Source organism: Xiphophorus maculatus, chromosome 5 (genome assembly GCF_002775205.1).
Source record: "Xiphophorus maculatus strain JP 163 A chromosome 5, X_maculatus-5.0-male, whole genome shotgun sequence".
Taxonomy (NCBI): domain Eukaryota; kingdom Metazoa; phylum Chordata; class Actinopteri; order Cyprinodontiformes; family Poeciliidae; genus Xiphophorus; species Xiphophorus maculatus.
Window position 1 is genome coordinate 7148522 of NC_036447.1, and position 24291 is coordinate 7172812.

Below are 24291 nucleotides of genomic sequence, written 5' to 3' on the forward strand. Positions count from 1 at the left end.
TTAAATGAGTAATCAGAATAATCGTGATGAATCAACTAATGAAATAATCATCAACTAAACTCGCAATTGATAAATCGTTAACTAAAACAAATAAAATCTAAAAAAGCCATTTGCTGAAAGAACAATGGCCTCAGACCTCTAATCGAGCTAAAAAAATTTACATTATATAAATAAAACAATCAGATTAATCCAGATGAATTGATTATAGAGATTATCGTCAACTAATTTAGGAATCGTTAATCCTTAACTGATGGATATAAACTAAGTATGGGCAATTTGATGTACCCAAAAGCTGTAATTAACCCAAATTGTACAAAAATATATACACTTTGCATTAAAGATAAAAAAAAAATACTTGCGCACCTTAAGTGGCATAAATTTTGCTTCATCTGATTCAAACTCTGTAGAAATAATAATCACCAGATCAGCTCTACACTGTATTTATTTTATGTTAAGCAGAAATGGTTGAACTTTCCAAATGCTGATGTTAAAAGTATTTCTTTAGCTACAGATGAAATCTTTGCTACAATGATGAAGCGAATGCTAAAGGAATAATATGTTATTGCATTTTAGGCAATAAAATGTTTATTTTGTTATCTAAAAAAGGACTGAATTATTAGTTTATTTACATCTTTTACATCTAAAATGCAAAACGTGCCAATTTTTTATTGTTAATTGCAACCCTAACCAGAATCTAAGAAAGCGATGATGAATCTGGGAACATTTCAGCGTCTCACCGCTGGACTCTTTAAGGATGTCTTCGAGACGTTGGGTCATTCCACGTTCGTCTCCATCTTCCTCCTCACTGCTTTCCACCCGCTGTCGGATCACCTCCTTGATCCGTAGCAGGGCTCCCAAGAGGTTTTCTGAAACATGGAAATACAAGCTACAAAGGTGAGCAAAGGTCAAATTTTGAAGATGAGTTTCTTAGGGTGTTTTCACTCCTGATAGTCTGGTGGAGTCGGTTGGATTAGGGAGCAAAACTGCAAATATTTGTTACATTTTCAGGTGGTGCAGTTCGCTTATGCATCAAGCAATCCAAACCAAGTGAAGAACCTGTTCACCTCCTCACCTGGTGGTGGTGCTGCACTTAGAACTACTGAAGGAAATGACACAAAAACCCCAGAAGAAGACAAGATTCTTCTTCTTCTTCTTCTTCTTCTTCATAAAATGCGGTCAGTAGGGTTTCTCTTTTTGTCAATGGTAAAAACTTCGACCACGGTTCGGTTTTAGTGAACTTTGGCACTGTTTGAATGCATATGTGAATACCAAGCAGATGGCTCCAAAAGCCGGAAACGGACCGTAGCGCAAGGCATTGTGGGTAAATACAACCAAAACAAACGTAAGAGTCTAACGCTAGCAGGAGAAAGGGCTTGTGATTTTTTACCAAAGCCAAAAGAGAAATCCTGCAACTGCTAAAATTTTACAGCATTCCATTTATGTTACATTTTGTGAAGAAGGAAGTTTTGCTCAGTGTCTTCTTCTGAGGTTTCTGTGCCGTTTTGTTCACTGGTTCTTGGTGCAGCGCCACCACAGGCAAGGAGGTGGACAGGTTTTTTAATTAGTTTGAATCGTTTGACACGGTGTAGTGTGGAAGCAAACCACTCCAGCTGAAAATGTAACAAATGTTGCCATTTTGTTTTTGTCACCAATTGAACCGAGTCTACCGGTGAAAAAACTCTTTATCAGAAACTTTCTACTACACAATCACATGAAATTCACATGAAGCCTGAAATCTTTATGAATTAATTATTCTGCCCAGAATCCCGAGCACAAAGACAATGATCAGCAGATCTTCTAACGTTAAGCAGCAGTCGAAACTCTTTTCCACTTTAAGCTCGCCAAGAAACCTGCAGAAACTGCCGCCTGGCATGGAAGAAGCATTTGAAATAAAACAGATCCTTTTTTTGAAGAAATCTTTGGGTCGTTTTGTGAAACTGACGGGGGGCAGAGTGACCTGGAGCTGACTTCATCAGACACCAGAGCAGATTACAGCAGAAGAGTTATTCTGTTGTGGAAGATCCTGGATTGGGAAATGCTGGCAGCTTTCTGGAAAATCTCGGATAAAGGTCAATTTCGAAACCGCAACCCGTTTGTGACCATAGAAACAATTTGTAACATTATTGAACAGTGTAATGACAAATTTTCTGTCTTCAATCCTTTCTGTGACCTTTGGTATCTCTGTCCAATAGACTGAACATATTTTTTCTAAAAATTATAATATTTTACAAAACATTTTTAATACTTTAGACAATTTTTTTTTAAATGAAACTTGTTCTTGTTTTTAGTTTATATTTTATTAGTTCATTTAAATGTTATCAAATTTCTTAATTATTTGTACTATTTCTGTGTTTTTCGTTTTACTTTGTTTTATTAAGTGAGATCACCTCTATAAAATAAAAATTTATAAAATTTTCAGTGCAATCAACATTTCTCTTGTGCAAAAATTGTAGGTTTTTTATGTGTTTTTTTATTATGCATTAATATGCATGTTTATTTGTCAAACATGCCTATTTTTTAAACTACACTGTCATTTTTCAAAAATGTTTTTATGAGCTTGAGCAACACCACAGACACAGAAAATCTTAGTAAGTATTTTTGTCGAGTTTCTAGTGGAAATATCTTAGTACCTTTTAAATAAGACAAACTAACATACAAGTAACTTTTCAGCAAGATAAAGGAATTTGTTTTAAGTAAATAAATCTTTAAAAATCTAAAAGATTACTAATTTCGCTGTCAGATCATTTAACTTATAAGAAAACATTTTCCCCCACATTGTAAGTGAAAAGTCTGCGAGTGAAATTTAAATTTTTTAATAATATTCAATAAATATTGACTTAAAACAATAAGGAGCTTCTGTAAGCTCCTTTATCTCTGAAAAGTTACTTGTATGCAAGTCTTGTCTTATTTAAACTGTATAAGATTTTTGCTGTAGAAATAAGACAAAAAAACTTTGTAAGATTTTGTGTTTTCACTGTGAACATCATGTTGTTCTCCACTGAGCAGCGGTGTCAAACTCATTTTCGTTTTGGGCCAAATCAAGATCATGAATGCTCTAAAAGGGCCTGTTATGCCAGAATGTATTGATAAAAACCCATACACAAATTGTTAAAATATCAATTAATTCTGAAAATTAAATAATATTATTGAACATCTTTCCAGTCCCTCCAGGATTCGGTGATTCTTTTTGTAATAAAAATCAAAGTGTTTGTGGTACTAATTTGGAAATATTTGCAATATTTGTGCTTATTTATAACGATAAATGCGACTTTTTGTTACTCGCTGTGTAGATTATGGTCTATAATCTGACATCAATTAAGACTGAGGCACACATAATCTGCAAATTATGTATTAGCGCAAAAAAGTGGGGATTTGTTGATTTTGTGTGAATTTCCATGATAATTCTCAAAAAAACTGGAGGGACTGATTGATATAATTTGGCAGTAAACAGATAAAAACTACATTGATTTGATTGAAAACATAATATTTAAGCACATTTAGTGTTTAGTCTAGAATCTAGAGGGCCACATAAAAAGCTACGGCGGGCCGGATTTGGCCCACAGGCCTTGAGTTTGACACATGTGCTGTAGAGAAACAAGGCAGTGTAGAAAGATGCTGACACATGAAAGATGTAACAGGAGCGCATGCAGCAGTGCAGCTATTGACATCTGGCTGCTCCACAAATCACATTTAGAAGCTGCATCTAATCCCCCGCCGGAGCGGGAAGAGCCTCGCAGCACCAAACTGGATTCTCTCTAATTAGTCAGCTGAGTGTCTCCCCGTCTGGACAACAAAGGTTCGGCTTTCACTCACGCACAGTTTCTCTGCATCAGCTTCTTTTCTGTGCGTCTACAAAACCACGGGCCATGGTTTAACTCTGCTGCTGACGGGGTGAAACATAAGCACCGCCTGCGATTCTGACTTCGCCTTCTGTCAGGTCACCTGACCTGAGTAAACATCTTCTGCCAGGCTGCGCTTTTTCCACATGGATGGGATAAAATTTCTGTAACCTGCTTGTCTTTGCTGGAAAGTTTAAGTATTTATGACACTGAATCACACAGTGAGTTTGTAAGTTTCTGGGTACTGATGTCTTTTGGTGTTAAGTCTGCAGAGATGCAGAAGAGGAGCATCCAGAGCAAAACCACTGGGCTGAGAAACGGTTTCTTCCCTTCAGCCGTCAGACTCGAGCTGAAATTAATTCAGCTTCACCTCATAAATTATTTACACACAGTTTTTAATATACATCTCTATATATATATCACATAAATTATTTTATTATGTATTTTTATTTTTTATTAGTGTGGTAGATTTCTTAATATTGGACCTGTGTCCGGATTTTGCACAACAAACAAAGTTGAAATGCAAAAACTGAAATCTTAATAAGATAAAATATCTTAAATTAAGTTGATTTTTTTTTGTTTGTCTTGGTAAGATATTTTTCTTACTATAAATTGTTGCTGTTACAATTTTTTTGTCTTATTTTAAGAAAAACATGCCATGTTTTTCTACTTTTTTCTTATTTTTGAAAGATGACTTTTTGCAGTGTGATATGGCAATAAAAAAAAATCCTGGAATATGAAGATATAGATAATGCACTGTTGAAACATTGCCAAGCATTTTTGGCTTAGTTTCTAGTGTAGATATCTTGGTACACTTAAAATAAGACAAAACCAACTCACAAGTAACGTTTAGAAAGATTGTTTTAAATCAATAATGACTTAAAATTGATTTAAAAACTACTAGTTTTCCACTGGCAGAATATTTCATAGATAAATATTGCTGTCAATTGATAAACATTTTTTATGAATCACTATGCCTAAATTTGTATGTTTGAAATATAAATATAGACACAGTTGTGGTTTCTGCAGTAATGGTGAAAGCTCCTCCTCCAGTCGAACTGTAAATTAAAAAGCAGGTCTAACGGGGCTTTATTTTAACTTTTTATCACATATTTTTGTAGCAGACAGCAGGTAATGTTGTCTCCCTATACTCAAAATCAACTGAGGGAAACTTACTCCACTATACATGCATACAAGTAGAAGCAAACCTGTTCTGACTGATAAGATATATTTTATTGTCCAGTTCTTGGGTGACCCAAGAACTGGTTCCGCCCTGGTCAACTGCCCTTATCGAAAACCGCAACTGTATTCACGTTCTCCAAAAATGTTTTATTGTCTGAAGATTCTCAGTTTTCCAGGTTTTTACGTCCCACTCACTTCTGAAACGATGGTTTCGGCCCTGCCGGAGAGCTAAGGGAAGCAAAGTAGCATGTGAGGTTTAGCTGTGTTTGTTTAGGCCTTTTACCAAAAATAACTATTTCATAAAGCCGAAACTAAAGCAAAGAAACGCTGGACAAAGATCAGGAATGAGTGGAATGCTGAAAAATTTGAGGAAGAAGAAACCTAAGGAAGTAGAAAAGTGGTTATGCTGTAAAAAAAAAAAAAAAAAGGCTTAACCGAACGAGCTAAAGAGGAGCAGGAGGAGGACTCAGGCGGGAAACTTGGCAGAGGAGAGGTGTTGATTAGCAGGAAGGAGGTGAAGTCACACTTCTCAGGTTTTTCCTCACTCTGTGTGTTTACATGCTCCGCAGTGGCCCTGTTACTATCAGCTTTCTGCTCTGGTTGGACTTCCTAAACGGGGCATTTTTTAAAGCAGATGGCTTCTCTGCGCCTTTTATTTCATTACTACAGCGACGGATTCTTCGCATATGTTAGCCGAGCTACCGCTCATCATCTGTTGCATGTCAGAGGATCACCGTGGATAAAAGCTGTTAGGCTTTGTAGAGACGTCTGTGTGCCTCCCTCTGCATTATTGTAGCAACACAGAGTGAAGGATTATGGGTATGCACTCAGGAGGCTGTAAAAAGTCTCAGGATTCAGCTCAGAAACATATTTATCAGCAGTGATGTTAGAGGATGGCTAAAGTCTTGCTTCGAATTTCACAGTTGTGCTCAAAATAGTTCAGTGTTGTTAACCAATCACTCTGCGGTTGTGGTGAATTATTTACAACCTGCAATAACAGAACCAGCAGACCCAACAGTAAGCTGCTCATTCAGCGTCACAGAATCAATAACTGATGGTACGAAGGAAATTTATTTTCCTGTTTGTCTGTTCTGCTTATGAATAAACAGGCTGCTCTATGTCGTCTAAGATTATACACTGTAAAACATTTGAAGGTGGTTTAACTTGAAAATGAAAGTCCACCTGCTGCCTTGAAAATGCAATTTAACTCGACAAGAGCACATATTTATCTACTATTTTACTCACATTATCAAGTGAAAATAACAACTTATTTTACTTTAGAATAATTTAAATTCTTGTTTCAAATTGCATGAACAAAATTTCTGACCTGATGATGAATTTTATTAAACATCACAATGAATTCAGCTCTAAACATTTAGTGTGAACAGGACATTATCCTCAAGCTTTAAAATAAACTTTCGCCTTAATAAAACACAAGAGTCAGATCAATATAACGCTCTTCCACCTCAGGATGCAGAAACAAGCCGCTAAGCATTCTGGGAAATAGTTCCCACTTCTGTATTTTTCTTTTTTCAGTTTTTTTAACCTAAAAACTCTAGTTTATTCAACTCTTGGAGGTTTAACAAAATTAATAAAAAGTTAACACAACTTATTGTTCTTATCTCAATGTGATACAGTAGGAACTCAGGTACTTCCCGTTTCTGTTCCCTCTGTCTGCAGCTCTTTTTTCAGCCATAACAACTGTTTAATCCATTGTTAACATGCCATAATGTGGTTTTCCAAGCCGCCTTTAAATGCAACATAAGCTCTATGATCAGGTGTTTGTTAGAATCATGGCAGCAAACCAGAAAAAGGTAAAAAACTTTGCACAGTTTTTCCCCCAGTCTAACAACCGGCCCTTTGAGGACATTCATGATCTTGATTTATTTGTTTATTTGTGTATTTAAGGATCTCCATTAGTCTCTACCGTAGTATTTTTCCTGGGGTTCACATCAACATTACTATAAAAATCCTTTACAAACATTCCTAAAAAGACATAAAGGTATTTCTTAAGACACAAAGGAAGTTGAATTAAACATAAAATTTAAACCAACTAGTTCAATAACTTACAAATATTACAAAAAGACATGAGAAAAATCCTATTTTCAACCACATCAGAACTTAAAATATACTGAAAGATGTGACCCAAAATGAAAATGAGTTTGACTAAAGTCCTAAAGGTTTCAGGGTTTAAAAAAAAAAAAAAAAACACTTAAAAAAACAACAACAGCTTACTATATACTTTCTGCAGAGGAAGAATCAATGGGATAAAGTTTTCTTCATGTTTTATTTAGAACAGTGCCTGCAGGGTTTCTGCTGGGTTTCTGTGTGGAGTTTTAAGTTTTACTCGCTACTATTTTGAACACAGATATAGATTTTTTAAGACGTTTAAAAGGTTCCTTTAGGCTCAGCAGAAAACATCAGCAGTAAAGTGGCCACTTTGCTCACCGTACTCCTGGTTGAGCCCCCACAGCTTGATCTTGTTGGCTTCATGCTGGGCCTTCTTCTTCAGCCGGCAGGCCCTGAAACCCAGGAAAATAAGACCGTCATCCACTGGAACCGCCAACTCCGCTACAGGCTTTCCTTTCATCGCATGATCCCATTACCGAGCAACTGGTGGGATTTAGCAGAAGAAGCAAACTAAACAATGAGGAGTTCCTTAACCCTGCATTGTTCTTCTGACTCGCCGTCCTCAGGAGGGGATATCAGAGCGTTTGAAGATGAGACTAAAACAAACAGTTCACAAAGCAGATTGAACAGCCTCATGGGGATGATTCTCCTCAGAAAGCTGAGCGTTTCCTCCCGTCTTGCAGCTATGACTCAGTTAAATCAACCTGCAGATCAGAGCTGCTGATAGCTCAGGATTCCTGGAGCTTTAATATTTATACTTCTGTATTTACAGAGAGGAAGTTTATATGAGCTTCCTGTATGAACAATAGTAATTAAATGAAAAAAAATATTATGTTTTATTTACATATTTGCTAAAACTGTCTCTCTGTCGTGATGGTACGGTACGATACAGATGATCTGTGGAAAGATTGAGATCCTCTGCCTTCTTCCAGTGCCAATTAGAAACAACCAATCAGAGCCAGGAGGCGGGTCTTAGATGAGGCGACAAAATAAAAAATGTGAAATGATCATGACTCTGACACTTGGTTGAGAATATGAGCATTTAGTGAGTTAAAAAGTGGAGCAATCACAACACAATCAGCATTAACAGCCAATATGTTGCTCTTCGTGTTATTTTCAAGTTCTGCTTTTCACATTTTACAACTTTACTCAAATGAATTTGCTTTGTTCTTGTCATTTTTGGTATTTTGGTTTATTTCTGAAGAGGACCCCAAACTTGAACACTCACGACCCTAAGGGAGGCCCCTACCCCAACTTTGAGAACCCCTGTTTTAAGCAATGACAATATCAATTTGGCCACTAAAAGGAGTGAGCATACTAAGAGTTATAGTTAATATTTTCCTGAGGACTAAGTGAATGCATCAAGCATTTTTTGCTTTGAAGTAACTGGGAAAGAGCACCAGAGGGAAGGACTGCAAGCGGTCAGGATTATGTTGCTGTGACCCTTGACCTCAGATCAGTCAGCCACAATATGAATTCACAAAAAGACAAGATTCTTCCCAAATGAAATATCTACATGTTCACATAAAACATAGGCCCTCTGACATATTAAAGGAAAAGAGAAACAAAAACACTTTCCGTCTTAAGACAGGGTGTTTGTGTTTGTGTAAGATAAGCCTAAAATCCTCTTCATTATTACCGTCCCAGATTCTGAATTTTGCCCCTCCCTTACTGCAGAAATGAACTTCCCATGACCCGGCTGTCTCTTCTTGTCTGTAACTCTGGGCTTAGTTTATTTCCTTTCATGCTTCATCTCTCCATCGTTTCTTCTTCCCCTGACATTTTTCATGATGATATCAACATCTGGCTTGCTTAAATCTCAACATATTTAGGCTTCAGAAGAAATATGACTGACATCTTTTCCATTTCTGTTGGAAAAACTACATTTTGAGTCATTGTGAACAGAAGAAAAACTGCCTTAACAAGCCTAAATAAAGAGTTTGCACACTTTTATCCACAGTAAAAGTTACTCAGTAGGTGAGTCGACTTTTTACCAAATACTTTTTGACTCTTACTTGAGTAATTTCTTTGACAGCAACTTTTTACTTTACTTCAGTAAATATATGTTGAAGCAGTGCTACTCTTACTTGGTACAATTTTTCAGATTATCCAAAATTTGTACTCAAGTAAGAGTAATACTACTTCAGTATATTTTTACAATGGTAAAAGTAAAAAGTAGCCTTCCAAGAAATCACTCAAGTAAGAGTACAAAAGCATTTGGTAAAAAGTCGACTCACCTACTGATCAAATTATCAACCATTTAATATTTAAAAATTACAGAATCAGACAAATCAAAATATAAAGTTTAGTGAAAATTGTGGTATTTAAGGGCAAAAATAACAATAATTCATATAAAAAAAAACAACAAAATCAGGCAAAATAAGTTTTTTTCCAAATCATTTTCTTTCAATAAAAAACTTATTAAACTTTAATAAAAACTGCAGGTTTGTGTCTCTGTCTGGTGTCTGCTCCACCCACTGGGAACTCAAAACTCTCACTCATGCTTTAGCAGGGGTGTCAAACTCCAGTCCTCGAGGGCCGCTGTCCTGCAGTTTTTAGATGTGTCACAGGTACAAAACACTGGAATGAAATGGCTTAATTTCCTCCTCCTTGTGTAGATCAGTTCTCCAGAGCCTTAATGACCTAATTATTATATTCAGGTGGTGCAGCAGAGGCACATCTAAAAGTTGCAGGACAGCGGCCCTCGAGGACTGGAGTTTCACACCTGTGCTTTAGAGAAATAAACAAAAACGTCAGAAGTAACTCTCCACAGACGACGTTACACTGAGGATCGTCTTACCTGGACGCCAGCTTGTTCTTCTCCTTGCGGGATCGCGCTCGGGCCACGGCGGGCAGGTCGTTGACCGGGCCCATGCCCTTAATGGCAGCGTTGAGCTTCTGCAGCTGCTCTCCGATGTTGTGCAGCTTCTGAGGGTTGGGCGTCAGGTCGCTGGCGTCTGTTTTTCGCGCTTTGCGGCGCCCTTTCTTGCCTGAACAAGGAACATTGGAATCAACTCATGGCCTGATTGTTAAAGCATCAAAATCTTTCTTCCTGATGAAATGATAATACAATACACATCCTCTGATGTTTCAAAGGGTTAGGTTAATATAGAATAACATTAGGTAATTTCTCTTAGCAGTTTGCAAAGAAACTTTTTGGCTTCCTTGAACAAGTTAGTATAGGTCTATGGGCTTTACAAAACATGTTCATTACATTTTTTGCCCAAAATAATTCTTAGATAATGAGGTTTTACTCTCCATTCTGTCTATTCTGAGGTGTTCTGGGGTGTCTTATCACTTTAAATGCAAATAAGCTGCTGCTTGCCACGCAACACTACTCAACGTTTACATTCACACATGACAATGGCTGCAAACCATACATCTTTGAAAAGCAGAAGTGGAGCCTCCTGCACAATCAACAAAAATGCAGCAAGTGGTTTCTAAATGGTAAGTCAACAACAAAACACTTGTCTTTTCCAGCAGCCATTGTACTCCACATACAGTGGTAAAACCAGCTGACCAAATGTAATGGAGCTCCACTGAGGTTGCTAGGTGACGGCAAAGTGCTTGTCGATTATGACTCAACAATCGGGAAGTTTTTGAAACTGTTCATTTTCCCCAACACCAAAAATATTAACGTATTGCCAAAAACTGGCTGTTTTTTTTTAAGTGGTTGGGCAGTTTTTAGAAGCAGTAGAGATCCAAATGGAAGAATAAAAATGTGAATTTTACAAAACATTACTCTTCATAGTAAAGTAATGAGGTCCTTTGAAGTGTGGTGTTTTAAAAAAAATATTTTTGGATTTTTATTAATTTAAACTACACTCAAATATTTGAATATTATCATTTTTTGTGATCAACATGGTGCCATTTTCCAGACATTTTAAACCAACTATCCATAAAATCATATCTGCAAATATGTAGGCTTACCTGTTAATGTTCTGTAATTTGCCTGAGTAAAAGATATTTTTTATCTTTTGTTCTGAGATTGGGCACCAAAACTGGCTCCAGCCCAGGAGCCCTTATTCTTCTAAATCCGGCCCTGATGGTAGCTGTAAAAACATCCCTGAACTTCAGCCATTAGCAGGCTGTGACTTCAGTGAGCTAAATTAGATTAATGGCCTGTATTGTGCTTGAGATCACGGACTGCTAAGCTAATGCTCTGCAACAGTTGGGTCTGATGTAAGACTCACTTATCAGTGAGTACTAAAATATTCAAAGCTTGACATAAAAGTTGCATGTAGGACACAGGCTGAATGTGAGAAGGAGGAACTGGGGTGATTACAGCTGTCAGTGTAAAGACTCCTGCTGCTCTCTTTTAGTGAAGCTTAAACTCACAGTTCTGGTTTCACCTCTGTAATTACATCTGCAATTACCAGCTGATTAACCAGTTATTTCATCACAATTCATAACTGGCTCCCAGTTTGACACACAAAATCCCAGTGGTGCTCACAGAAAATATTTAGAGGTGACCTGGTCTGGTTACCTCTATGAAAAGAGACATAAACCCCCCCCAAAATTATATTTTTATTTATTTATTATTTGTATTTTTATTTATAAAATTATATTTATATATAATTATATATAATTCTATACATAATTGTAAATATACAAATATATAATACTTAATTTGATCAATTTATTTATTTATTGAGTTTCACATTTTTGTTTTGATTGAAGACAATGACCCTGTATTCCTTTCTATGCCCTAAAAATAGTCACTTTCCCAAAATACCAAAAATAATGGCCGGAGTTACTAAGTAATGTTTTATATTTTTTCCCAAAAGTGAATTTAGCAGGGGGGAAAAAATCACCCTCTTTATTTTCTTTGTCCTAAAGATAATATAGGCAAAAACAAACAAAAAAAAACTCTTGTCAAAAAGTGACTTAGGTCATTGCTTTAGGACGATGAATGAATGAATCCCAGTGGCTGGTCAACATTTTTCACGAGGGGGCCTTGGGCCCCCCATGGCCTCCTCTTGGGGTCGCCACTGTTGTATCCTTTTTTCCCCTTCTCCTAAATGTTGCTCACCCTCGCGGCGGTACAGCGTGCTGGGTAGCGTGCTGGAGCTCCAGGACAGAGACCAGTGGACGTTGCTGCCCAGCTTCTTCTTCGTGGCCGACTCCCGGGAGCGTCTGTACTCCCAGAAACAGCGACGCTTAGCCGGGCGCTCGCCTGGTTGCCTCGCTGGCTTGGGCTCCACCTCTGGAAAAACACACAAAAACAGGAGGCAGAATTAGAACAGAGACTTTCGTTTTTTCCCAATTTACTCTGACCTCTTCTTGAATTCAAAGATTCTATCTATTCCTAAGTGCAACCTTGTAGAACTAACCACATTCTTCAGTGTGTAAGTTGTTACTGAGGGGAACAACTTAAGGTTTACTTATATGAGAAATGTGTAGAAAAAGGAAAGTCATCAGTTCTCAACATGTCATACTAACTTATGCAGCCAATGATACATTAAATCCATTTTCCACAATCTAATGGTTAATTGTAAGAAATGTAGTAATGACCAGCAGAATTAGGGAAGTACCTAGATACATTTACTCAATTACATTTACTTGAGAACATTTTATGTGTAGGAGTATTTTTACTATGCTGTACTTTTAACTTTTACTTGAGTAATTTTATTATGAAGCATTTCTACTCTTACTTGAGTAAAATTTCTGGATTTTCTACCCACTGAATGAAAATCAAAAAATGTTTTAACCAAAAACTCACCAGACACAGAGACACAGCTGCAGTTTTTTTTGTTTGTTTCTTTACAGTTTCAAGTTTTTTATTGAAAGAAACTGATTTGGAAAAATATTTTGCCTGATTTTGTTATTTTTGCTACTTATAGGAATTATTATCATTTCTGTTCTTAAAATACCAAAATTTCCACTAAACTTTATATTTTGGTCTGTCTGGTGATGTAATTTATAAATATTATATTCATAATTTGATGAGTTACTCAGTACTTGAGTAAACTTTTTTGCCAAATACGTTTTTATTCTTACTTGAGTAATTTCTTGGACAGCTACTCTATACTTTTACTTGAGTAAAAATATGTTGAATTAGTGCTACTCTTACTCCAGTACAGTTTTTGAGTACGACTGACCTCTGATGACTACCAATAAATTATAGCTACCACTGGAATGTACTTCAGTAATTTCTGTAGCATGTGTGCACAGTGTTATAATATTACACACTCTCTATCGATCCATAACTTAAGTGTTGCTAGATGTTTGCATCAGATAAGTGGCCCCTCACTTGAGGCTTTAACCTCAAGTTGAATTATTAACCCAAATTTAAAAAAAAGAGAACAAATAATAACAAGAGCATGCAAAATATCTAAGCCTGTCAAGGATCATCAGAATTTCAATTATTCTAAAGTAAAATAAGTATTTATTTTAACTTGATATCAAAGTAAAATAACAGAGAAATGTAGCTCTTTAACTCGGTGAGGGCCGTTTTTTTCTTGCATATTGTGAAATAATTATTTGGTTTAAATTGCAGCATTAAGTTAAAACTCACCAGTCAAGATTAATGAACTTAAAAACCAACGTTTAAACAACTTGTCTCTTGTTGTTAAATTGACTTCATGAACTTTAATTTCTGAGTTAAAACCAAAACTATTTTGTTGCATTTTCAAGGCAGCACTTTCATTTCCAAGTTAAACCACCTGCAAATGTTTTACAGTGTGTTTTGCTTTCAACTGGAATTGTACCATTCTGATTTTGTGAAACCTGTTGAAAAGAAACAAAATATCTTAAGTCAGTGGTTCCTTTTTTTGAGTGATCAGAGAAACAGTGATGAAACCGTCCCGATGCTGAATCCGACCCCCGAGCTTTTCTATTAATAGTAAATGTCACTCTCTCTATAGAAGTGGAAAACATTGACAGCCATATATAAGACAATTATTAGAAGAACAACCTAAAAAATCTGAGCCCTAATCATAACTGACAGGTTTTTAAGTTTATATTCCTGCCTGTATGAAATCATGCTGGGAGCCTTAATCCACCAACACAGGCTTCATGTCCAAATGAAAAGCTAGCACCAGCAGAAAGCACATATACTGTTTCATGGACAGACGTCACTGTAGATTAGCCTCAGGCATCCAAAGCCACAAATAATAGCTTCATAAATAAAATAAATCCGCCACCGGGACAACAAAAGGAGATGCTTCTCCACACCCCAATAAAATCCTGCTTTGATGAAGATGTTCTAGTGAGAGCAAATCTGATTTGCACAAACAAAACACGAAGTCTGAGCGTTTTTCCATTAGCCAAGTGCTTCCAGATAAACACACACACACACACACGCAGGCATGCCCGCACACACACACAGCTTATGTAACATAATGTCATCTGGTCCAGTCTGCAGATAACACCATTGTCTACATGTTCACATTCTCCCCTCAGCTCAATCTTTCCATCCCACACAGACATATTCTGCCCTTCCACTCTTCCCTCAACCTCCTAAATTCACAAACTCAACCACCCATTACAGACAAGATTATCTGGATAAATAGACACCAACTCTGCGGAGAAGAAAAATGGAGAAATTTGACTCCAGCTGTGGTTTGGGATCAAGATACATCCCTTTGTTACCTTTCAGTAGGAGGCCTAAGAGTTGTTTATTTATGGGAGGAGGAGGGATGGTAATCGGAAGGAGACTGAAAAAATAAAACAAAATCTACTCTGAAGATCTAAACATATATATGTGTAATATAACATATGAAATAGATTTGTTATATATAATCTCTTCATTATAAATTTAAAATCTGCAGCAGTGGTCTATCTCCAGCAGCTGATAGCAGCCAAGCAGCTAATATAAGCTAGCATAAACTAGCTAAGCCCTACCACCAGGCTTAGCTAGTTTTCTGTGGGGAACCCTGTGTATTACAGATACATATAACATAAATATGTAATATAGCATATCAGAAATATATGTTATATTTAATTTGTTTAGTTTAAATTTAAAATCTGCAGCAGTGGTCTGTCTCCGGAAGCTGCTAGCTGCCAGAAGCTAATATAAACTACCGGTAGCATAAACCATCGGGCTTAGCTACAGTAGTTTTCTGTGGGAAACTCTGCATATTACATGTTTATTCAATAAATCAATAAAAAAACATTTTAAATGTCAAATATAATTAAAAACACTTACTGTTTGCAGGTTAGTGATACAAATCACATGGATATCATAATATTTGTACAAAATATGATAAAACTTTAAACCCATTTCACCCACCGCTAGCTGCTAAGCAAAACATTTCTTCAAAAAACACTTCAGGTCAACTAATGAATCCTAATGAATGCATGCTCTTCGTTAGCAAGTTAACTACCTGATGTTTGTAGGTTAAATTTCACACAGGTATACAGTACAGACCAAAAGTTTGGACACACCTTCTAATTCAATGGGTTTTCTTTATTTTCATGACTATTTATAAGGCAAGAAATCCCACTTATTAACCTGACAGGGCACACCTATGAAGTGAAAACCATTTCAGGTGACGACCTCTTGAAGCTCATCAAGAAAATGCAGAGTGTGTGCAAAGCAGTAATCACAGCAAAAGGTTGCTACTTTGAAGAAACTAGAATATAAGGGGTATTTTCAGTTGTTTTACACTTTTTTGTTTAGTGCATATTTCCACATGTGTTATTCATAGTTTTGATGCCTTCAGTGTGAATCTACAATGTCAATAGTCATAAAAATAAAGGAAACTCATTGAATTAAAAGGTGTGTCCAAACTTTTGGTCTGTACTGTAGATACAGTAAATCTCCTGATATGTAAAATGAACCAACCCAGAGATGCTCCCTGGTAATTTATTTATTATTATATAATTTATTTCTTAATTTATCATCTGGTATGGACACCAGATGAAACAAGACATTTATGCACTATATAAAAAAAATACATGACTTTATTAAATCACTTTTTTCACATTAAACCAGATTAAATATTTCCTGTTTCAGACCAGTTAAGATTACTATAATTATTTATATTTGCTAAATACAAGAAGTTTAGATTTTTTTCTGAAAATATTGGAACATGCATTTATTTCCGGTGAAACAGAGCTGCTGTAAATACTGTTTGGTTGTAAGATCTCCCTCCTTATCATGTTGATGCTGCTTTTCAGATGTGGAACATTGTGCAGGTCTGCTCTTGTTGCACGTTCGGGTTCTGGTTTATTGGCACCAGAACAGTTAGCAAGTCACAAAGATTACTGTGTGTCTCAGTCCCGCCAATTGCAGAAGTAGATATCACAGTTTGAAACTGGTTCACATTCTGGAAAACAAAGTCTACTCTGCAAATACACAAAATCTTACTGATGTCATTGCTTTGGATTACATGTCTATATTGCCAGGCCTTTTTCAGGTTTATTCTCGATAATGAGACCTCTGGTCCAACCACGATCTCACATTATTCTGGTGCAAAGATTTGCACTTTTGTAGGATTGCAGTGGGACAAAGATGAGCAACAACGTCACTGCAAAAACTTGAAAATAGTCAAAACTAACTTACAAGTAACTTTTTAGTAAGAAATGGGAGCTTGCTTTAAGTAATTAATTCCTTATAATTGGTAAAAAGTACTAGTTTTGCTGGCAGATTATTTTTCTTATAACATGACATTTTTCCTGTAAGTGAAACAATCTTCCAGCAGAACTAGTACTTCTTATCAATATTCAGAAATGACTGACTAAAATAAGCTCTTATTTCAAGTGTAGTAAGATTTTAGCATTAGACACTAAATATTAATATACTTTGTAAGATTATTTGATTTGAAAACTCACAGTTTTTATTGCTTGTTTTATAATTGCTTGTTTCATCATTTATATTTATTATAAACACTTTGACTGAACTGGGCTGCACAAATAAATAAACTTGACTTTGCCACGCAGACCGTAAAGCCAAAACTCACCACACTCAGTTTCTGAGGAGCTCGAAAGTTCAGCCTCTACCGCCGTTTCCTCCGCCCCTTCCTCCTCCTCCTCCTCCTCTTCTTCCTCCTCCTCTTCTTCCTCCTCCTCCTCATCATCCTCCTCCTCATCCTCCAGCTCTGTGTTCGCCTGGCTGTCCTCGCTGCCCTGCACCTCCTGCTGAACCTCAGCCTCCTTCGCCTCCTCCGGCGGAGCGCTGAGCGCCGGCCTGGCCGCCTTCTCCCCTCCCTGGCTCAGAGAGTAGTTGTGTTCCTCGCTGCAGTGCTCCAGCGCCAGCCCTGATCCGGCTGCCGCCGCTTCCTGTTCTTGCCCCTCCTCTTCCTCAGGTGCCACCTGATATACCTCCACCGTACACTCCCTCGACACCTCTTGGTCGCGTTCGTCTCCCATCCCCATTCCGGCGGCGCACAGCTCCCTCTGTGTTGCCACCGTAATGGAACCACGCGGCGACTTCATCCCCGTCACCGTGACCTGGACTTCCTGGGTTATGGGAGGGGCCGCGCAGCCATCCCTCCTCTTCTTCCACTCCTCCTCCTCCTCCTCCTCCCGACTCCTCCCCCAGCGGCCCATCAAGATGGCGTCCTCGGAGCACGCCAGCAGCTCCCCGCCAACTCCGAGGCCCAGCTTGGTGTAGCGGGCCATCTCGTCCAGCGCGGACACGTCCCAGCGCTCCGGATGCTGGTCCTCGCCAAAACCGCCGTCATCCACCAGGTCGCTCAGCAACTCGAAGGGCCGTTTCCTTGGCGACGCTGGGGAGCCCAGCATCAGGAGCACGCTCTACAGCGGGCAAGCAGGAGACATTTATTTAGACGGACAAAGTACTCCAGTACTTTAGTAAAAGTATTGATACTCAAGGTCAATTGTTGCTCTACCACAAGTAAAAGTTGCCCGGTCAAAAGTTCACACTGCAAAAACTCAAAATGTCACCAAGTATTTTTCTCTAGTTTCTAGTGCAAATATCTTAGAACATTTGGAGTAAGACAAAACTAACTTATAAGTAACCTTTCAGCTAAATACAAGAGCTTATTTTAAGTCAATAATTCCTTGACATTGATGAAAAAGTTCTAGTTTCACTGCAAATTATTTCATGTATAAAATGGAAAAAATATCTTGTTGACAGTAAAATAATCTGCCAGTGTATCTGGCACTTTTTATCAATATTAAGAAATTATTGACTTTAAACAAGCTCCTATTTCTTGCTTAAGAGTGTAAGCAGTAAATAAGTATTTTCACTTATAACAACTGAAAATACACTATTTTACTTAGACAAATAAGATATATGAACTTATTTTAAGAAAGATATTTTTAAATTAAGAAAACGTTACTTGAAATTAAATTTCTTGAAAGCAGCAAACATACAGCTCTGGAAAACATTAAGAGATCACCAAAAATGATCTGTTTCTCTGATTTTACTTTTTATAGGTTTATATTTGAGTAAAATTAACTTTGTTCTTTTATTCTATGAACGACTGACAACATGTCTCTAAAATTCCAAGCAAAAATTTAGTATCTATTTGCAGAAAATGAGAAATGGTCAAAATAACAAAAAAGATGCATCGCTTTCAGACCTCAAATAATCCAAAGAAAACAAGTTTATATTCATTTAGAAGCAACAATACTAATGTTTTAACTCAGGAAGAGTTCAGAAATCAATATTTGGTGGAAAAACCAGGAGGTTTTAAATGGGCTTTCAATGGATAAAACTTAACTTCATGTTAAAATGTTAATTTGATAGTGGGATTCTTATTTTTTAAGCCAGATTTAGTTTGAATTATGGTACAAATTCTAAACTAAATAGTTTATTTCACAACTCAAAGAGAATCGATAAGTGATATCAATGATGGAATCAGTATCGCTAAATTCCCATCAATTCCCATTCCCCATCCTGGTCTCCTACCTGATCATACTCAGTCCTGCCCCCTTGTGGCGACATGGCCAGCGGGCAGGTGCTCAGCAGGCCCCTGTGGCCCCCGTAGGCCTCGCCAAATGCAGGCTCCATCCCATTCATACCCGGCTGCAAGCGGAGAAGCGCAAGAAGGTGAGAAACTCACATGTAGGCCAAGCGCAGCGAAACCGTGAGGGACGGAGAGGCTTTACCTGAGGCATGCCCGAGGCAGGAAGGTGTCAGGATGTGGACACGTCAGATCAGGCAACTTCTGCAGCAAAAACAAAACTCAGTTTTTATTTCAAAGACGAACTTGAATCGCTAACAGCTCTTCTGTGTGTTTCCACGCTGCAAAAACACAAAACCTGACAATGTGGGGTTTTTTTTAGAATAAACATCTTAATACACTTCAAATAACAAAACTAACAGATGTTCTGCAAGATGAAGTGGCTTGTACACTGTAAAACATGTGAAGGTGGTTTAACTAGAAAATGAAAGTCCACCTGCTGCCTTGAAAATGCAGTTTAACTCAACAAGAAAATAGTTTTGGTTTCAACTCAGAAATTAAAGTTCATGAAGTTGATTTAACAACAAGAGACAAGTTATCTAAACATTGTTTTTTAAGTTAATTAATCTTGACTGGTGAGTTTTAGCTTAATGCTGCAATTTAAACCAAATAATAATTTCACATTATGCAAGAAAAAGCTGCCCTCACCTAGTTAAAAAGGTTAAAAACATTTTTGTTTGCTGTTGCCTCCTCTTAGAATGTGTAATTTTTATTTATTTATCTACTTATTCTTATTTCTAAAACTTTTTAGAGGTAATCTAAACCCTGTCTAATTTTAATCTATTTGATGTGTTTATTTCTTGTTTTCATCTTCTTTATAAGAGATATATCAGTGATTTGCGGTCAGAGGAGGTAGCTGAGGCGGTCATCATGGAAAAATAACAATGATAAAATCATTTATATCGCTATTTTCACCCTGTGGTTTGTACTATAAAGTATGTATTTTTCATTTAGCATAACCAACTCTGATTATTTTTTCTTCAAAATCACTGAATTTTCGCATTTTCCCATTTAAATGCTCAGAAGCGCAGCAGGTGAGGCAGCAGCGAGCTGAGCCTCACCTGGGATCGCGCAACCTCTCGCTAACTGCCTTTCTATGGGAGCATGCTAGTCCTGTCTGCACGTCGCCAATAAAATGGTTAAAAACACTTAATATATAAACTGATTTTATGTATATAATGTACAGTGTTTATTTTGTCACCAACTGTGTGTGTAACGTGTTTCGTGTGCTGAGGAGCGATCATAAACGGCAGAGAACAGATTCGAGGCGAGGCAGGCAGTTCTCTTGCCTCATGGCAGGGGGCGCTCATGATCCCGGACATTGTGACTCCACAAACGCAGAGTAAGAGACAGTAACAGCAAGCTATGGACGGCATGTAAAAGAATTGTGTTTTTGCCCTCCAGCGTTGTCCGCATGCACGAAATTTTCTTATGTAAACAATAACATGCAGGGGTCTATATTTGTATATCTGTATATCTGATTTGTATATATATTTGTATATCTGTATATCTGATTTGTATATATATTTGTATATCTGATTATGATTAAGTCAGTGCCTCACCAGCATTGCACCTCAGCGCACGTCCCTGTCACAAATATATATATTATTGCTGCAAAGTTATTTAGAAGTTAGTTTTTTATTTAAAGTGTACTAATATTTGCACTAGAAATTATAAATACTTGGTAGGATTGTCTGTTTTTGCATAAGAAAAAGAAGTTTTTACCAGAAAAAACCATTTAAATTTAACTGAACTGGTGGAGTTTTGTTGTGGAAAATATTTCATACTTGTTGAATCTTGTCTCAGTCGTCTCCCACTTTACCACCTCAATGTTTTTATTTGTTTCTATTATGCTACAGTGTTTTACATTGCTCACATTTTTAAAGTTGGCTGCTGTTAGTAAAATGATGAATGGGATAAATGGTCTTGACCATATTTGGCAGTAGTAATGTGATATAATGTGATAATATTAGATCTTAAACGGGACGTATTGTGAAAAAGTTCATGTTGTTGTTATTCCGTTTCAGTTTCTACTGCTTCTAAAAACAGCCCAACCGGTTTTAAAAAAAAAACACTCCGCTGTTTTCTGCCAATAAGTTAATGTTTTTTGGTGTCTGGAAAATTTCTTCCTTGTGTAAAATTTGTGGGTACAGAGACGTGCAGACGGGTAGCGTCTGCAGACTCAGTCCTCTCTCTCTGCAGAGCAAAAGGAAACGTGGCTCATTTTCCGCGAAGATAGAAAAGATCAGACAAAGTCCCAAAAATTAAGAAAATTGGGCAATATTTATCAATTCGCCCTCCGTAACCAAATTTTAAAAAATGAAGATAAAAGTTGGTTTAAATTTAAATTTAAAGGACAGCACGTCAAGCAACCTTACATGTTCAAAACTAAGCAATCATTGGTTTGTACGTAGGTTAATTTGCAAACCCAGACCTTTATGAAAGGACACACACACAGAAAATAGCTGAATTACTGTGACTATAAACAATAAAACTATATTAGAAAAAGCTAATTCTCCAAAATAAAGCAGGTTGATCTGATTTCTCTGTGTTTTTAAATCCCATTGAGAATGTCCATTTATTCAGATCACTAAAGCTGAGGTAATAATAAATTTTGGATGCAATTTTGCACACAATAAAAGGTAACACTTTATTTGAAGTGGTATGTATAAGACTGACATAACAGTGTCATGAACACAAAGGAGTCTCCATGAATGTTTACGACTGTTGTCATGAAGTGTCATTCGGTAAATAATGACACTTTAATACAAAGTTTAATTAAAAGTTTAATTAAAAGTGTCAACTTTGCATTATTTAGTAAATAATGACACTTTTAAAGCAATGTTGCATTAAAACTTGCATCAAAAGTTCATTAAAAGTGTCAGCAGTCATAAAAATTCAAACTCCTTCATCTTCATGTCAGTCTTATTTATGCAGACTTCATCAAATAAATGTTATCCAACACAATTTAAAAAGCTTTACAGTCTGAAGGAGGCATAGGGGGCGTTTTGTTCTGGGGTTTTTCAAAAGCAGCCACTTTTCTGCAGAAGGAAACGTGACCCTTAAAGCATCAGTGGATGTAATTTACACAAACACAACGGCTTTACACATAGCAGAGGCAAATATTTTACAGTAAAAAAGATAAAGACTAATTAATTTCCAGAGAAAACGTCACAAAGTCACAAAGTCGAGACGAGCGACAGAAGTTAGGAAATGTTTCTTACCTTAGGTAGAGAAGGTGAAAAAGTGGAGCCCTTTCTTCACATTTCGTATCCCCAAAAATCTTGTTACAGTCTGAAGAAACAAAAGAAACAGGAAGCTGTGAGTCTCCTTCAATTTACAGTCACATGTTTGCTTTGTTTGATCAACCAAACGACAAATTATCAGAGGATTTTAACGTGTTCAGCAGCAAACCGTTCTGAGATGAATGTGATTCAGTAGCAGGAACAATTTTTCACTGTTTGGCATTATTTCGCTGCACTGCTCTCCTTTTTAAAGTCTGTGCAGCCACCAAAGCTAAAACTGCTGATTTTCGTGACCTGTTTCTCTTTTTTCTATTAATACATCAATTTATTCGACATAAACCAGCTTCCTGCTACCGCTGCTAGAAATGTAGGACATGTCACTTCCTGTCAACAGAGAGCTTTCCAAACAATTGCAGAAGCTTTTATGGGGCAAGCAAAGGTTAAATTTGATTATGCAGCATATATGGAGGATTACCACAGAACATTTCTTACTTCTGCATGAACAGATGTTCTGACACGAGCTGCAACAAAGAATAACTTTGATGTCACTTTGTTAAATATTACACAACCTGCAGAGGTGGAATGGAAATCTAAGCACCTGGAAACAGGAGAAAACAGTAAATCTAAAATAAAAACACAAACTAAATGATTCATGAAGGCAAAATCTTAGCAAAACTCACACCAGCTTATAGATTTATGGCCAACGTTTAGCAGCGGTGCAAACGTTTTTTTCACACATATTCTGAACACATTCATAAGTCTTATAGGACACTTGCATCAAATTCATGTGAAAGCTTAATATTTATAACTGGGGTGTTAAAATTGTGGCCCAGGGGCCATTTTGTGCACCTTGGATTGATTTTGTGCGCCCCCCCCCCCCCCCAACTGCAATACAACTATGATGCATTTTTTATTTGTAATCAGGGTGAAATTATTACCAAATTAATTAAAATAAAAAATGTTAACTGCAACACAACTTATTTGTCTTTTCAAAACCAAGCTTTAACATTTAGTAAAACCGCGTTTATCCAGAGACGTTTACTAAAAAGCCGAATTTGCTGCTCCCACATCAGCTTTTATTTTTTCTATTTTTTTAGGTAAGATACGGTAATTTTATTTAAAAAACACATTTTCAGGAAAAAGGCATTTCAAATGCCTTATATTAAGTAAAGGAAATACAAACAAAAAAACTGAAGAAAAACAAAAGAAAAAGAAAAGTAATCCACAATTTATAAACTAGGAGTTTCTCTTGATAAATTCCTATTAGTTTATAAATATCATATTTATACACTATATATTTGTGAGAGCCAGAGAGGAATAATATTTATAAGCCAACTTACTCAAATTTGGCTGAGCAGAGCAGGCGTCTTGAAATCCTGTTCTTATTACTGAAAATAAATTTGTTAAATCAAGCCCAAAAGAAACTAAAAACTAGATGCCTTTAATTTAAAACAGCAAATTTATTTTCTGTAAAGTATTTTTTAACTGCAAATGCATCGTTAAATGATCAACCATACACTAAAGGAATGGTTCCCAAAGATATTCTTCTGGCCCCCTATGTATTACAATAAAATCCTCCCCCAAAAAAGAAAAAAAAATCAACTGGGCGCACACATCGTTCAGCCAGACATAAACCTAAACACATATTTTGTTTTCAAACTCCATTGAATTGATTTCACACTTCAGGTTGCAACAAAACAAACTACAAACCATCTTTACAGTGAAACACTTTTGTGTAACTGTTTTCTTTTTCATTCATCCATACCGCTTCCCGTCCCTCCTGCAATGGCACTGCGACCCCCTAGGGGGCGCGCCCCACACTTTGGGAACCACTGCACTAAAGGAATGCTATTTTATAGCATTTTAGGCAATAAAAAGTTTATTTTCTTATTTTAAAAGGAATGTATTCTATTGTTTAGATATTTTTTATGTATTTATAGTATTTAAAAAAAAAAAAAAAAAAGCTTAAATAAAAAATCTGTGCCCATTTTCTATCTCATTTTCCTTTAACAAGAGGCC

The 24291-nt window shown here is 36.7% G+C and overlaps 1 protein-coding gene across 6 annotated transcripts in view; it reads right to left on the reverse strand.

Moving 5' to 3' along the window:
* The window catches only part of LOC111608665 (CREB3 regulatory factor-like), a 37174-nt gene that overhangs the window by 4293 nt on the left and 8590 nt on the right, over positions 1-24291 (reverse strand). For 5 of the 6 annotated variants that reach the window (XM_023334248.1, XM_023334245.1, XM_023334246.1 and 2 more), the window contains 8 exons: positions 22252-22321; positions 19173-19231; positions 18973-19089; positions 17057-17852; positions 12184-12357; positions 9952-10141; positions 7470-7543; positions 738-866 (listed from right to left, as the gene is read on the reverse strand). In XM_023334248.1, the coding sequence (XP_023190016.1) occupies positions 738-866; positions 7470-7543; positions 9952-10141; positions 12184-12357; positions 17057-17852; positions 18973-19089; positions 19173-19181 (1489 nt within the window). In that variant the 5' untranslated portion in view covers positions 19182-19231; positions 22252-22321. The remainder of the gene's footprint in view (positions 1-737; positions 867-7469; positions 7544-9951; positions 10142-12183; positions 12358-17056; positions 17853-18972; positions 19090-19172; positions 19232-22251; positions 22322-24291) is intronic. The other variant, XM_023334250.1, reaches the window with a different exon arrangement.